Consider the following 16437-nt stretch of genomic DNA (forward strand, 5'->3'; position numbering starts at 1 on the left):
GCACCTAAAAACATTCAACCAACGGTACCCTTTGGTGGTGGCTCGATTATGGTCTGGGGATGCTTCTCCCATGACTGTAAATTGGACCTGATAACTGTGCGAGGTAACCTCAACGGAGAGCGATATGCCGAGGAAATCCTGAATACCACCGTAATCCCGCACTTCGATGACCACACCCTCGCCAGCAGACCCATCTTCATGGATGACAACGCCAGGCCTCACCGTGCGAGACGCGTCCGAGCCTTGCTGGAGCAAGGTGCTGTGACAACCATCCCCTGGCCTGCGTACAGTCCTGACCTGAACCCCCTCGAGCACGTTTGGGACATGTTGGGACGACAAATTGCGAAGATGGTCCCTCCAATAGCCAATCTGGATGAATTGGAACGTGCATTACATCGGGAATGGAACAACCTGCCACAGCAACGCATACGACGGCTTACAGGGTCTATGAGACGTAGGGTTGAGTCAGTGATCCGATCACGTGGGTCCTACACACGTTATTGACGCAAAGATCGCTAGAGGTCTTCTCAGAACAATGACTGTACGTTAGAAAACATAAACGTCATCCACACTGTCCGTGATGGACCTATAGCTCCATACTTAAATTGAGGTGAAAATATGCCTAAAATTCCCATAAAATTTCACCTTAAATTATTCAGAATAAAATATTGAAAACGGCATGATTGTTATGTTTTTATGTGACCATAATATCACTTCTCCAGAAAATATAGCAATATCATGGGTATATTACACTGTTTTGACGACACCAAACTTGTAATGTGCGAGGTTGTAAAAAAACGGGGGGGGTGCTTAACTTAATTCTTTGTGTATATATGATCCAGGCTTTCAATGACATCTTGGATACGACTATCCGGTCTGTACCTGTCTGTGGTGAGGATATTGAGATCACATCGAGATTCACTTACCTTGGCAGTGATATTAATGGTTCCACATGTTGTCACTGAGATGTGCGAGCCCGAGGGCTGACCACATGCCTTGTGATTGCAGTCGGTTGATCAGTATCTCAAGGAGATGGGAATGGGCTGGGCAACGTGCTGTTTGGGGGATGGTGGCTTGGAGGTCTGTGGAGTACCGGCAGAAAGTGGGCGTGGCGATGGGCTGCCCTACCTGATCTAACCTGGCTCTGACTGGTTCTGACAGAATCCTCTTTATTTTTTATTTTAGAAGGTCAAAATTGGCCAAAGGTCAACCACTTTTTTTTTCTTCTGGAATCCTCAAGTGTTTGTGGTACCTTCAGATGGGATGAAAGTTATGGGCAAAAATCTCAGTTTAACAGTGATGTCAGCCAGGGTTGCTGTAAATTGGAACACACAGTCCATAATATTGGCATTTCTTGTGTCTTCGACACAAAAGGCTTTTTGGATTCCTATGTTGTGCTTGCAGGTAGCTGTTTAATTACCTCGCAAACTAAAAGTGACAAGTGGGGTTAAGCAATTGGTTCACGTCTGTCTGTCTGTCTGTCTACAAATGTGGACAACTTATTTAAATTTAATATTATATTTTGAACCCGAATCGGAACATGAATCCGTAAATAAACAGTTCTTTGGCTGTGAATTTTTAACGACCGCACATGCACAGAGAAGAGTGAGTTGATAGTGTTACGTTTGTGGGGGTATGGGATGAAATACCATCGTCGAGGCAGAATTGTATAGGTGTAGCATGGACCGTGGATGCGTCGGAGGCACCCCGATGTATTAAGTAAGGAAACTGGAGCTTAAGATTGTTTTTGCGTCTTCACATGGGGGGTGAAGCTATGTGAACTCGGTAGGGATTAAAGTTAGTTTCCCCCCAGTTTGTGATTGCCTCCTGTGGCTTTTACCGATGTTTTTTTTTTTGACGAGGCCGGCCATAAAACCCTTGATACAACAATAACAACAACGTCCCATTAACTATTCATTCGCTCTTCCCTATCTTCCTCTAAAGACTAAAGCTACTTTGCACACACTGTTCTCATTAAAACTCACCACATTCTGCTCTCATTACCCCTCCCTTTTTCCTTGTTTCTCTTCCCATTGCGGGATTGGCACATGAACATCGACGCGTGCCGAGGATGAGTCAGAGGTCTACCATATACTTTGCCCAACCTCTTTATGCGCTTTACTTCCTCTCTATATTTTTTCCTTAATTGTTCTGTTGGAGCCATGTCTTTTGTACAAATAAATAAGTAAGAATACCTCAGTGGGAAATAAGTGCTACGGGTAAGATAAGATCTGCTCTTTTGTGCCTTTCTTGATGTTTGGTTATTGTTTGATGTGCTTGTAAATTTGTGCCCCATTATTATTGAATCTTGTGTGCTTCTAAATACGTACCTGTTCTTTGGTATGTGGTTTTCCATCCTGTCTGTTTTTGTTTAATTTCCTTCAATGGCTTGATTTAGTGTGCGCTAACAGATAGACAGGATGTTTTGCCTCACCGATCGCTCATGCCACTAGCCATCGTGCACTCATGGTTCCGCTCAATGGTATAATAAATAGATAAATGGATTCTCTCACAGCACAGATCCTCATGGTGTCAGTGCATTTAACTTTGCCATGTCACATGACCTGACTCGGTTCATCTCAGCTTTGACTTGAGTTCCTGAACGAGTTACTGAAAACAGGTATCCTTACTTCCTCCACCGAAGGTTGGTGGAGGTTTTGTTTTCACCCTTGTCTGTCTGTCTATTTGTTACTTGGCAAAAAATCCTTTTTTGACAAGTATATTGATCACTCCGGTTTGTGTGTTTGTCTGTCTGCTCACTTATACTCGTCTACAGGTCACAGTTTTCAACCGATCTTCATGAAACCACCAAACGGTAGAGTTGGTGATCTGAAAGAATCGTCTTTATTTTTGATGTTAAAAGGTCAAAATAGGCCAAAGGTCAACCACTTTTTTTTCCTAGAATCCTCAGTTTTCATCCGATTGACTTGAAACTTGAATAGGATTCACATATCAGCTAACTGAATTCAACCATCAACAATGTTTGACATCAACATCGGCCAAAAGGTCAACAATTCAAATTTCTAAAATCCTCAATTTTCATATGATTGACTTGAAATTTGAAGAGGATTTTCATATTTGCTGAATGAATTCAACCTCCACCTATTTTTATGTCAACATAGGTCGTAAGATCAACAAATGCCAAAGGTCAACCATATTCTTCAAATTTCTAAAATCCTCAATTTTCATATGATTGACTTGAAATTTGAATAGGATTTTCATATCGGCGAACTGAATTCAACCGCCAACTATTTTTCAGATCAGCATCGGCGATAAGGTCCACGACTTATTCGAATTTCTAAAATCCTCAATTGTCATCCAATTCACTTGAAATTTGAAGAAGATTTTCCTATCAGCGAACTGAATTCAACCACCAACTACTTTTGAAGTCAAAAGGATGTGCTGCTGAGTGCCATTCAATATTATTTTTTTCATTTTTTTTTTAATACAAAGTTGAGGCTCGTGTAATAGCTAACACACAAAATATATAATAAAGGGAGCGGGAGACGAGAGGGGGAGAGAGAGGAAAGTACATATGCACAACAATAGTAGAGAACAGTGACATTAGTAGATTTGTGGAGGGGTTGGGGAGTGGGGATAAAATGGTATAAAACAAATGGACATGACTTTGACTTTCAGGAAAGAAGTCAGAATTTGAAAAAGGTGGATTTGGGGTGTATTGACGGAGGTAGACAAGATCAAGGATTTGGATGGGGGAAAACAAGGGATGGTGGTGAACAGCTGCTTTTGAAGACCTCGAGGTAGGAGTGGGATTGAAGAGAGTGTGGGTGTTTGTTCCAAAGGTGTGAGAAAAGAGGAATTAAAGAGTGATGGTGAGCAAGAGAGTCTTGCATTTGAAAGTTTCACCAGAAGAGGGTTGTTGGCAGATCTTGTGCCTCCTCAAGGAATATTTGGGGGACAGAGCACAGACAGGGTAGGGGGCGCTAGGCCAGAGAGGAACCATTGGAAGACAGAAAGACCACCAACCTGCCTGCAGTGCGAAAGTGAAAATCCCTCAGAATCGGCTTCATCGTGGGAGATACCAATGATACTAACAGCTTTGTTTTCTACAGCATGAAGTATGAGGCAGGAGCATCAGCCCAGAGGAGAGAGAGAGAGAGCAGAACTCCATTAAGCTGTAGATGAAAGCCTTGTATGTGGTGAGAAGCTCAATAGTGCCAAGAAAGGGCATCGCACGACAGAAGATGCACAGTCGGCGGCTGCCTTTGGAGGCCAGCTTGGAAATGTGGTTTTCCCAGTAAAGATTGTGCCCCATTATTATTCCTGAGTAATAATGCTATTGCCCAGAAACAGCTTGCTTTCGTCTCCTGGAAAGCAAATCCAACGGAAGGAAATCTCACTTCCTTTCACAAAGCCCGAAGCAAGTGTGTGTCCACCCTCAGGAGAGCCAGGAAACAATATCTCTCCATTCTCAGCACTGAACTCTCTTATCTGTCTCTCTCTTCCAAATCCTGGTGGCGTCTGGTCAAATCTGTTTCTGGTGTTTGTTCCCCCTCCAACCCCTCCCTCAATTCAAACGGCCACACGGCTGACTCCGCACGTGAAAAAGCTGAATGCTTCAACTCTGTGTTTGCCTCGAAATCTTGTGTCCCAAACCCATCCCTCTCTGTACCCACCATACCCAGTCGTACCCAGCTGCTCCTGGTCTCTGTGTCCTTTCCTCCTGACAAGGTGGAAAAGTTTCTGTCAACCCTCGACTCTGATTCTGCAACTGGACCAGACGGCATCAGCCCACGGGTCCTAAAATCCGGTTCTTCTGCTCTTTCACTCCCTCTCTCTGTACTCTTCACCCTCTCTTTTGCTCAAGGTCATCTGCCATCTGCTTGGAAATCTGCCAACATCACCGCTTTGCACAAAAAAGGTGCAAAAACAGATCTCAGCATCTACAGACCAATCAGCCTTCTCCCAATTATCAGCAAAGTCATGGAATCCATCATTGCTTCAGATATGAAATCTTTCCTCTTCTCCAATGGCTTGATCTCTGATCATCAATTTGGTTTCAGACCTGGTCACTCTACTCTGGACATGCTGCTTCTGCTTTCTCAACAATGGATGGAGGTCCTCAATTCCAAACAGGAAATTAGAGCTGTCTCCCTCGACATATCACGTGCCTTCGATACGGTCTGGCACCCCGCTCTGCTCACCAAACTCTCCTCTTTTGGTATACATGGAAATCTCCACGCATGCCTGGCAGACTTCCTCTCTAGTCATAGTCAACATGTGGCCCTGAATGGGTTTCTCTCATCTCCTCTTCCCGTTCAGGCTGGAGTTCCCCAAGGCAGTGTTCTGGGCCCTGTGCTTTTTCTGGTCTTCATCAATGATCTCTCTGACTCTCTTGAAAATCCTCTCTATCTCTTTGCTGATGACTCTACTCTCTGTCGCTCCATTCGTCATCCCTCAGATTGGCAGTCTGCAGCCTCCTCACTCTCTGCATACCTGGACAAAATCACAGACTGGGCAAACAAGTGGAACATGTCTTTCAATCCTGACAAATCTCACACTCTTAAGATGTCTCTCCGAAAAGAACGACTGGACAACCCTCCCATCCACTTTCTGAATAATCCTCTCCAAGAAGTTCTGTCACTCAAGCTTTTGGGTCTCACTATCTGCCATGATCCTTCCTGGGAAAACCACATTTCAAATCTGGCCTCCAAAGCCAGTCGCCGATTGGGCATCATCCGTCGTGTGAAGTCCTTCCTTGGCACACCTGAGCTCCTCACCACATACAAGGCTTTCATCCGCAGCTCAATGGAATACTGCTCTCCCCTCTGGGCTGGTGCTCCTGCCTCACACCTAGCTCGTCTTCATGCTGTTGAAACCAAAGCATTCAGAATCATTGGAATCTCCCGCGATGAAGCTCACTCCAAGGGCCTCTCACTCACTCACCGCAGGCAGGTTGGTGGTCTTTCCGTCTTCTACCGACTCCTCTCTGGCCTTGCCCCCCAGCTCTCTCTGGGCTCTGTCCCACAAATATTCCTGCAGGTCGCACAAGATCTGCCTGCAACCCTCTAATGGTTAAACTGCCAAAATCAAGACTCTCTGCTCACCTTCACTCCTTCATTCTTCTTTTCTCCCGCCTCTGGAACAAACTCCCTCACTCTCTTCAATCCCACTCCACCCTCCAGGTCTTTAAAACAGCTGTCCACCACCATCTCTTATCTTCCCCCATCCAAAACCTTGATCTTTTCTACCCCCGCTAATTTCACCCCAATTCCACTTTTTTGAAATACCAACTTCTGTCCTGGAAGTCCCAACTCATAGATACCATAAAGGTCCTTGTGTTTTATACTTCTCCCACCCCCCCCCCCACCCTTCCCACGCCTCCTCCCCCCAAGCCCTCTCCCTCCCACCAAGCCCTCTCCCTCCCACACATCTCCCTGCTCTCAAATGTTGTGTTTGTGTGCTTCCCCTTCTCTCCCCATCTTGTCTTCCACTCCCTCTTTTTATATATTTTGTTTGTCTGGTTGATTTGTTTGTGAAGTAAATGTTAGCTCTTTCACGAGCCTCGATTCAGTATACAAAAAAAAAACAAATCAAAAAAAAAAAAGCATGGCAGACAGTCACACCCAAAAGCTTGAGTGACAGCGGGTTTTCCAAACCGTCTTTACGAAGAGAAATAGTGAGGGTGTGAGATTTGTCAGGATAGAATGACATGTTCAACTTGTTTGACCAGTTTGTGATTTTATCCAGTCTGCAGAGAGTGAAAAGGCTGCTGCTTGCCAATCTCAGGGTTGTAATATGGAGCGGCAGAGGGTGGAGTCATCAGCAAAAAGATAGAGAGGATTTTCCAGCGAGTTGGAGAGATCATTAATGAAGACAAGAAAATGCACAGGGCCGAGAACACTGCCTCGAGGCATTCAAGCCTGGACAGGAAGGGGAGATGAAAGAATTCCATTCAGAGCGAGACGTTGACTTTGACTGGAGAGGAAGTCCACGCCATGTGTGAAGATTTTCATAGATACCATAAGAGGAGAGTTTCGTAAGAAGGGCGGCGTGCCTGACCGTATCGAAGGCACGACATATGTCAAGGGAAGACGGCTCTTAATTCCTGTTTAGCATTGAGGACCTCCATCCATTGTTGAGACAGCAGAAGCAGCATCTCCATAGTAGAGTGGTCTGGTCTGAATCCAAAATGATGATCAGAGATCAAGCCATTGGAAAAGAGGAAGGATTTCATATCAGAAGCGAATATGGATTGGGAGTAGGCTGATTGGTCTGTAGTTGCAGGAATCTGGTTTTGCACATTTTTTGTGTAAAGCGGTAATGTTGTCTGATTTCCCAGTATATGGCAGATGACCTTGAGTAAAAGAGAGGGTGAAGAGTACAGAGAGAGGGTGTGACAGCACGGTAGAGCAGTATTTTGGGACCTGTGGGGTGATGCTGCCTGGTCCAGTTGCGGAATCAGAGTCGAGGTTTGACAGAAACTTCTCTACCTTGTCGGTAAAGAAGGACACAGAGTCCAGGAGCAGCTGGGTACGACTGATTTAGGTGGGTACAGAGAGAAATGGTTTTATGACACAAGATTTTAAGGCAAACACAGAGTTGAGACATTCAGCTTTTTCATGTGCAGTGTCATGTGTGTAGTAATTTCAGGAAATGGAGGGAATTGGAGGGGAACTACACGATAAACATATTTGTCCAGATGCCACCAGGACTTGGAGGAGGGAGACAAGTTTGAGAGTTCAGTCTTGAGAGTGGAGCGATATTATTTCCTGGCTCTGCTGAGGGTCAATACACACTTGTTCCGAGCTGTGTGAAAGGATATTTTGAGAAATTTTTACCACCAGTAAATTCCAGAAATTTATTTTGATTCATTTTACAATCTTTATTTTATTTAAATTGAATTAAACACAAACACTGTTGAACACTAATCGCCTTATTTTTACTTCCACGATCCTCCAGTTTAGCAGTACTTCGACATGTTAAATAGGGTGGTGTATCAGGGTCATGTAGAAGACTGTTTCAATAGTGTTTAACATCCGGAATTTTTGTTTTTAACAATGTTTAACTTCATTATTATATTTAAATTGAAGTGCACAATCCATGGCGTAACATGATCGATGAACTCTAAAGATAGTTCTCAATCTCATTTACCTGCAAAAGACTGATGCTGATTTGTACACAGGTGATGTCCATCCTGTAAATATGGAAGGCAGACAACACAACAACGATTCATCTGTCACAGAAGATTCAAAATGTGCTTCAGCAAAGGAAGGTTCAGATGATATTCACATGACAAACGGAAGTGCTTCCTCTTTTGCAACTGGTGAGTGGAAACGTAAAAATTTCACAAAAATTAACAAATCCTTTGTGTTGAGAAAATCGAAAATTTTCTGAAAAGTGTTAAATATTTTCATTTTGATTTTGACAAAAAATAAAATGTGTTCTTTGTTTCTGTAGAACAATCCAGAAGTAAAATGGGACAAATGAGGTCCAGTCACAGCTTGACAGTAAAGAAGAAGCCTTTTTTGAAGAAACAATCACGAAATCAAGACCCACTTCCTATAAAATACAAGTCTGGGCCTCGCAACACCAATATTTATATTAAATTAAACAAACACAAAAAGGTGCAAGAAAGGCGAATACGTTATAAGTGTAATGTATGCAGAATGGATTTTGCTTCAAAGAGTAACATCAAAATACACATGAGGATCCACACTGGAAAACACCCTCACAATTGCTCTGTCTGTGATAAAGGTTTCTTAACAAAAATCAATTTGAATAAACATATGAAGATCCATACAGGAGAGCGTCCTCACAAATGCTCAATATGTGATAAAGGTTTCTCTCAAAGCAGCAATTTGAGATCACATTTGAGGATCCATACAGGAGAGCGACCTCACAAATGCTCGATATGTGATAAAGGTTTCTCTCTGAAAGGCAATTTGAAATCACATATGAGGATCCATACAGGAGAGCGACCTCACAAATGCCCGATATGTGACAAAGGTTTCTCTCATAGCAACAGTTTGAAATTACACGTGAGGATCCATACAGGAGAGCGACCCCACAAATGCTCAATATGTGATAAAGGTTTCTCTCACAAAGGCAGTTTTAAATTACATATGAGGATCCATACAGGAGAGCAACCTCACAAATGCCCGATATGTGATAAAGGTTTCTCTCACAAAGGCAGTTTAAAATTACATATGAGGATCCATTCAGGAGAGCAACCTCACAAATGCCTGATATGTGATGAAGGTTTCTCTCACAAGGTCTATTTGAAATTACATGTGAGGTACCACACAGGAGATCAACCTCACAAATGCTCGATATGTGATAAAGGTTTCTCTCAAAAAGGCAGTTTGAAATCACATATGAGGATCCATACAGGAGAGCGACCCCACAAATGCTCGATATGCGACAAAGGTTTCACTCGCAAAGGCAATTTGAAATTACATGTGAGGATCCACACAGGAGATCAACCTCACAAATGCTCGATATGTGATAAAGGATTCTCTCAAAAAGGCAGTTTGAAATCACATATGATGATCCATACAGGAGAGAATCCTCTCAAATGCTCGATATGCGATAAAGATTTCTTTCAAAAAGGCAATTTGAAAGCACATATGAGGATCCATACAGGAGAGCGACCTTACAAATGCTCGATATGTGATAAAGGTTTCTCTCAAAGTGGCGAATTGAAATCACATATGAGGATCCATACAGGAGAACGTCCATATAAATGCTCGATATGCGACAAAGGTTTCTCTCATAACGTCAGCTTGAAATCACATATGGCGATCCATACAGGAGAGCATCCTCTCAAATGCTTGATATGTGATAAAGGTTTCTTTCAAAAAGGCAATTTGAAATCACATATGAGGATCCATACAGGAGAACGTCCATATAAATGCTCGATATGCGACAAAGGTTTCTCTCATAACGTCAGCTTGAAATCGCATATGACGATCCATACAGGAGAGCATCCTCTCAAATGCTTGATATGTGATAAACGTTTCTTTCAAAAAGGCAATTTGAAATCACATATGAAGATCCATACAGGAGAGCTGAAATCTGAAATACCGGGATATTAAAAATTAGGTGAATAGGATTTCGGAATTGAAGAAACCTGAATATGTACCAGTGATAGTTGGAGCAACAGAGAATCTGGATGATCAAGAAAAGCCGAACAGTACTAATAAAGTATTCCAGGGAATATGACAACAAATAAACTTCAGTGGAGGCTGTCAGAGGTTCAGTGGGGATTCTAAAACAAGCCCTTGGAACAAAGCTATGAGAATGAAGTTTCATAAACCAGTTCATGAATAATGATCCTTTACTGAAAAAGGATCTGGGAGAACTTCCTTTTTTTTCTTTTTGGTTCTTTTTTGATTGTGACAAATGTTTAGGAATTTTGTTTTCTCATTGATTTAGTTGTTTTTTTTTGTCCCTTTATGGTTATGCTCAGATGGGATCTTGCCATGGCAGTTTGAACATCAATTTTTACTCAATCTTAGCTGAAGTACATGTTTCATTGCCACGTGTGATATTAGCCAGAACACCCTTGTTGTAAAATCGTTTATCAGAAGAAGACTCCTGCCTATGTTTTTCATGAAACTTGAATTTGTGAAGAGTTTCACAATAAAGAGAGGTCCTCAAAGCACAAATGCACCGTCTGTGTTATTGTGAATATGTAATGGCACATTATGGTCAATTTATCAGTCAAAGAAGAGTTTGGAGTGCGTATATCCCTCGAAGTAATCCTGATCTGACCAGTTGAAAACCTTGCACAACATTTACCATCATGGCAAGACTGCACTTCATGCCATCACTGATTGCTGCCAAGCACCTCGGTTATACAGGTCCTAACGTGGAAGAAAGGCCACACAGATTGTTTCCACCACATTTTTCTCAACATCAATGGTAATGCATTGTTAATGGAGGGAATACCTTTGAACACAGACTTCTAAAGAAAGGAAGAGGGTAACGAACCTCTCCCCCACCACCCCCCCCCCCCCCCTCCAACGAACCCCAAAGTTGAGATTCAAGTCGAAGTCGATGTGGCCACTGGCCAGACCAAGAGGTAAGAATTATTTAAAAACAAAAAACAAAATTAAAAACCAGATCCCTGCAACGACAGACCAATCAGACTGCTCCCAATCATCAGCAAGGTCATGGAATCCATCACATCACTCCCTGACTTCCCCCAATAATCAGCAAGGTCATGGAATCCATCATCACATCACTCCCTGACTGACCCCAATCATCAGCAAGGTTATCGAATCCATCATCACATCACTCCCTGACTGACTGTCTCACTCAGTCACATACACACACACACATTCACTGACTGACACAATCACTCAATCACTCACTGACTCACTCAATGACTCACTCAATGACTGACTCGCTGACTGACCCACACAACTCAGACTGACTCACACAACTCACTGACTGACACACACAACTCATTGACTGACACACACAACTCACTGACTGACACACACAACTCACTGACAGGCACACACACAACTCACTGACTGACACACAACTCACTGACTGACACACACAACTCACCGACTGACTCACACAACTCTCTGACTGTCTTACACACACACATACATACACACTCTCTGTCACTCGCTCACTTACCTATGGACACTGCTCGATCGATACATTTACCGACCGGACTAAAGTCTAGGTGAGCGAAAAACGAGCTTTGTGATGTATTGCTATGTTGCAGCTGCGCATGCATGAATAAACAGTTTGGACAATGGCGATGTTCGTGTAGTTCGTGTTTCTCCTCGCCTCGTGACGACATCCGTTAGGTCCTAGGACAGTGGTTCTTAACCTTTCTAAAGGCGCCGAACCCTAAAGAAACCCACCGAACACTCGCGGAACCCCTAAAATATGACCCAAAAATTAAGAAGAATTACATCTTAATGCGTTTTCTGTTCCTCTTTTTAGGAGGCGATCTGGGAAATGCGTGGTTTTGTTTTGGCAAGGGCCACCCTCAAATCATTTTCGCATGCAAGCCTGCTCCTTATCTTTGTTTTAATGTCCACCAGTTTCGAAAACGCATGCTCGCAGAGATACGTTGTAAAGAACGGCGTGAGGAGCTCAAGGGCAATTTTAGCGATGTGAGGATACTCTTCCATTTGGCGGCACCAAAACATTGTGAGCGTTGTTGTGCCGAAGAGTTGTTGTTCAGTTTGGCTCTGCTGAAGTTCGATGAGGTCGTCGAGGTATTGGTCATTGACAACTGCCATTGCCACGTCAAAATAAACGGCTGCCACACCCATGCTGGGTATTGCTCTTGGTCGGGGAAGTAACCGTCAAATGACTTTCCCAGCTCATCCAAGTGCATGGCAATCGCTTGCTTCAGCTCCCCCGGTACAGCAGTGCCTCCAACTTCAGACTCATCTTCCATCCCGCTCACGCACTCGTCCAGTACCGAAAAGTTCGCGAAGTTGTCGTTCTCTGTTTGCCGCCTCCACAATGGTAACTTCTTTCGGAAAGCGCTCAGCTTTTCTTCAGATTCGATGACATTCACTCCACCGCCCTGCATCTGGCAATTGAGATGATTGAGTGTGTTGAAGATGTCAGCCAAGTTCGCCAAGGTGAGGATGAACTCTGACTCTTGGAAGTGCGTTGCATGGCAATGCTGGTGTTCTCGCAAAAACAGGGCTAATTCTACACGCAAGGCAAAAACACGGCTCACTACCTTCCCTCGTGATAACCATCGAACGTCAGAGTGGTAGAGAAGGACTTCGAATTCAGAGCCGATTTCATTGCACAGCTCTTTGAAGATGCGATGATTCAGAGCATGGCTTCGCACGTAATTCACAGTTTCAACGACGATTTTCAGAACATTGGCCAGTTTTCGAGGCAGGGTCTTTGATGCCAGTGCGTGTCTGTGCAGGACGCAGTGTGTGACGATGATGTGTGGTGCATCAGCCTTCACCAGTTCTCCAAAACCGGATTTGCATCCCAGAATGGCTGCAGCTCCGTCAGAGCAAACTGCAGACACCATGTCCCACGAGAGGCCGTTGCTTCTGAAGAAGTTGTCCACGAGCTTCTTCATGTCAGCTGCTTTCATCGTTGGTGTGAGAGGCTTGCAGAACAGAAAGTCTTCCTTGATCTCGTCTCCTTTGACATAACATAGTCTGAGGTCCTGGGTGCTCTGTTTCAGGTTTTCATTCAGGATATCTCTGTACTTTGCTCCGTTCATTGTTCATTCATTGAACATTGTTCATTGTACACCGTGAGATATCTATATTTGATCGACGTAATTACATAACAAACGTCGAACAGTTGCACCCCTCCATCCCTTGGGCCAATGGGCGATCTCCATGTTACTAAGTGCTTGATTATTAAACCTCATTTTACAAGATAAGAGACCTACGCAGCAGGCAGCTCGATAATTACTCCCGCTAGGGAGTAATGCATTCGATCGTGTCCATCCGTGTGTGTTTCTGAACAAGATATCTGGAAAATTTCTGGACAGATTTGGATGAAAATTGGTGGGATGATTTTTTTTTTTTTTTTTTTGTTTTTTTTGTATACAATATCGAGGCTCGTGAAAGAGCGAACATTAATCACACAGAAAGACAAACCGACACATAAAACATATAACATCGGGAGCGGTAGACAAGATGGGGAGAGAGGGGGAAGGACACAAACACAACATTTCAGAGCAGGGACCGAGAGACATGGAGACATGGAGAGATCTGAGAGAGGGTGAGGGCTTTGGGGGGGGGCATGGGAAGGGGGCGGTGGGAAAGGTATAAAACATATGGACACTGCCAGGACTTCCAGGAAAGAAGTTGGAATTTCAAACAAGGTGGATCTGGGGTGAATTAGCGGGGGTAGAAAAGATCGAGGTTTTGGATGGGGGAAGATAAGAGATTGTGGTGAACAGCTGTTTTAAAGACCTGGAGGGAGGAGTGGGATTGAAGGGAGTGAGGGAGTTTGTTCCAGAGGCGGGAGAAAAGAGGAATGAAAGAGTGAAGGTGAGCAGAGAGCCGAGATTTCGGCAGTTTAACCATCAGAGGGTTGCTGGCAGATCTTGTGCGACCTGTAGGAATATTTGGGGGACAGAGCACAGAGAGAGCTGGGGGTGCAAGGCCGGAGAGGAGTCGGTAGAAGACAGAAAGACCACCTACCTGCCTGCGGTGAGTGAGTGAAAGGCCCTCAGAGATAGCTTCATCGCGGGAGATTCCAATAATTCTGAAAGCTTTGGTTTCAACAGCGTGAAGCCGAGCTAGGTGTGAGGCAGGAGCACCGGCCCATAGGGGAGAACAGTATTCCATTGAGCTGCGGATGAAAGCCTTGTATGTGGTGAGGAGCTCAGGTGTGCCGAGGAAGGACTTCGCACGACGGAGGATGTCCAGTCGGCGACTATTATTCCTTGGATAAGGAATAATTGATTAGTTTTTGGTGAAGCTCAGGATATTATTCCGGATCCAGGAATTTTTTGAAGGATTTGTTACTATTGGAAGATAGGGCTCAGCAGCGGCCACCCACGGCACGAGTATGCGCTCTACTGAGTGACGGTCTAGCTACTAACAGACAAGACGGATTTCTGAGAAATGTGAATGTTGGGTGCACTTTTGGGTAAAGGTTGGAAACCTCACTTCTTAACATAATAAGGGTTTGTTGCATTCGACTAACGCGCTTCCCAAGCCGAATTTAGAGTTTTTGACCTTCTAATTAGCATAAACAAAATAGCCGCCAAATTGCCATTTTTGGACACATTCTTGGGTAAAGCATTCATATATCATGTATATACATGCAGCTCTATGTGGTAATCTAATCTAAACAATCTACCGAGAAGTTTGTCCACAGCACTGCTACCATTTCACGCATTAACTGGGTGTCACACCACCTCCTATTTTGCAAATCACACCAAGCAAACATCATGGAAAGTCTTCAAAGTGCACCATAAACTGCTGAATAATTTGGGCATTGGTGAACTCACAGAGGAGACAATCAAATCTGCAGAAACGTTCGTCTGCAGAATATATAATGTGCACAGAACAACCTCTGTTGATTCAGCAAGACATATGTTGTTCTCCAAGACAGGTAAACCAGAAGCAATGTCACCGACAAGTGATGCTCTTAATTTCCATTTGATGTGAGTATACTATCAAGCCATGGTATGGAGAAATGCTCATTTTGCCATTCGGCTTCACGCTGTTGAAACCAAAGCTTTCAGAATCATTGGAATCTCCTGCGATGAAGCTAACTCCGAGGGCCTTTCACTCACTCACCACAGGCAGGTTGGTCGGCCTTCTGTCTTCTACCGACTCCTCTCCGGCCTTGGTCCCCCAGCTCTCTCTGTGCTCTGTCCCCCAAATATTCCTACAGGTCACACAAGATCTGCCAGCAACCTTCTTATAGTTAAACTGCCAAAACCTAGGCTCTCTGCTCGCCTTCACTCTTTCATTCCCCATTTCTCCCAACTCTGGAACAAACTCCCCCACTCCCTTCAATCCCACTCCTCCCTCCAGGTCTTTAAAACAGCTGTTCACCACAATCTCTTATCTTCCTCCATCCAAAACCTTGATCTTTTCTACGCCCGCTAATTTTCACCCCAGATACACTTTTTTGAAATTCCAACTTGTCGATATATTTTATACCTCTCCCACCGCCACCCCAAGCCCTCTCCCTCCCACAGTTCTCTCGATCTCCTTGCTCTCAAATGTTGTGTTTGTGTCCTTCCCCCTCTCTCCCCATATTGTTTACCGCTCCCATTATTTTGTGTTTTGTGTGTCGGTTTGTCTTTTTGTGTGATTAATGTTCGCTCTTTCACGAGCCTCGATCTTGTATACAAAAACAAAAACAAAAACAAAAAACCTGACCTTCCTGCACCTGTGGAAATGGGATGGAAACGTGGTGATTCAGGATGAGGGCCGATTCTGATGTCACCGAGTCCAATCCCATAAAGTTGCCTCGAGATGATTCGTTGTGCATGCCAGAAGCAATGCAAGACTCGACACTGCAAATGTCGCTATTCAGAGTTGAGGTGCACATCAATGTGTGCCTGTCAGCAACAGAGTGATGATCAGATCCCTTGTATGAATTTGATGTAGTTTGGCAAAGTTTGGTGAAGAGTTCAATAAAATGAATGCGATAAAAAGTTATAAACAATAATATTCAGAAGAGGTAAATAAGAACGCTCTTGGAGCTTTTGATGATAAGAGGTTTATTTCAGAAAATGGAATTGATAGTCTCCCTCATGGTTATAAGTGTTAAGATAAATATAAGTGATAAATATAAGTGTTAAGCTATATTAAGATAAACATAAGTGATAAGTACAAGTGATAAGATAAAAAGGGGGGTGAGGGAGTGGGTAAGGAATTTTAACGGGTTGCCGCCGCCTTTTTTACTAATATATAAATGATAGAAACAAGCAATAACCAAACCAAAGATTGGAGAAATCAACAACCTTGGCATTTAAATAGAAAACAT

General features: G+C 43.7%; 1 protein-coding gene across 1 annotated transcript in view; it reads left to right on the plus strand.

Annotated features, from left to right (window-relative positions):
• LOC137419989 (uncharacterized) overlaps window positions 1-10631 on the plus strand; it is a 94378-nt gene extending 83747 nt beyond the window's left edge. Inside the window, exons 8-9 of the mRNA XM_078785911.1 lie at window positions 8147-8287; window positions 8422-10631. Coding sequence (XP_078642037.1) covers window positions 8147-8287; window positions 8422-10058 — 1778 coding nt within the window. The 3' untranslated portion in view covers window positions 10059-10631. The remainder of the gene's footprint in view (window positions 1-8146; window positions 8288-8421) is intronic.
• The last annotated feature ends 5806 nt before the right edge of the window (window positions 10632-16437 follow it).

Source organism: Myxine glutinosa, chromosome 1 (assembly GCF_964187855.1).
Source record: "Myxine glutinosa chromosome 1, kmMyxGlut1.1, whole genome shotgun sequence".
Lineage (NCBI taxonomy): Eukaryota > Metazoa > Chordata > Myxini > Myxiniformes > Myxinidae > Myxine > Myxine glutinosa.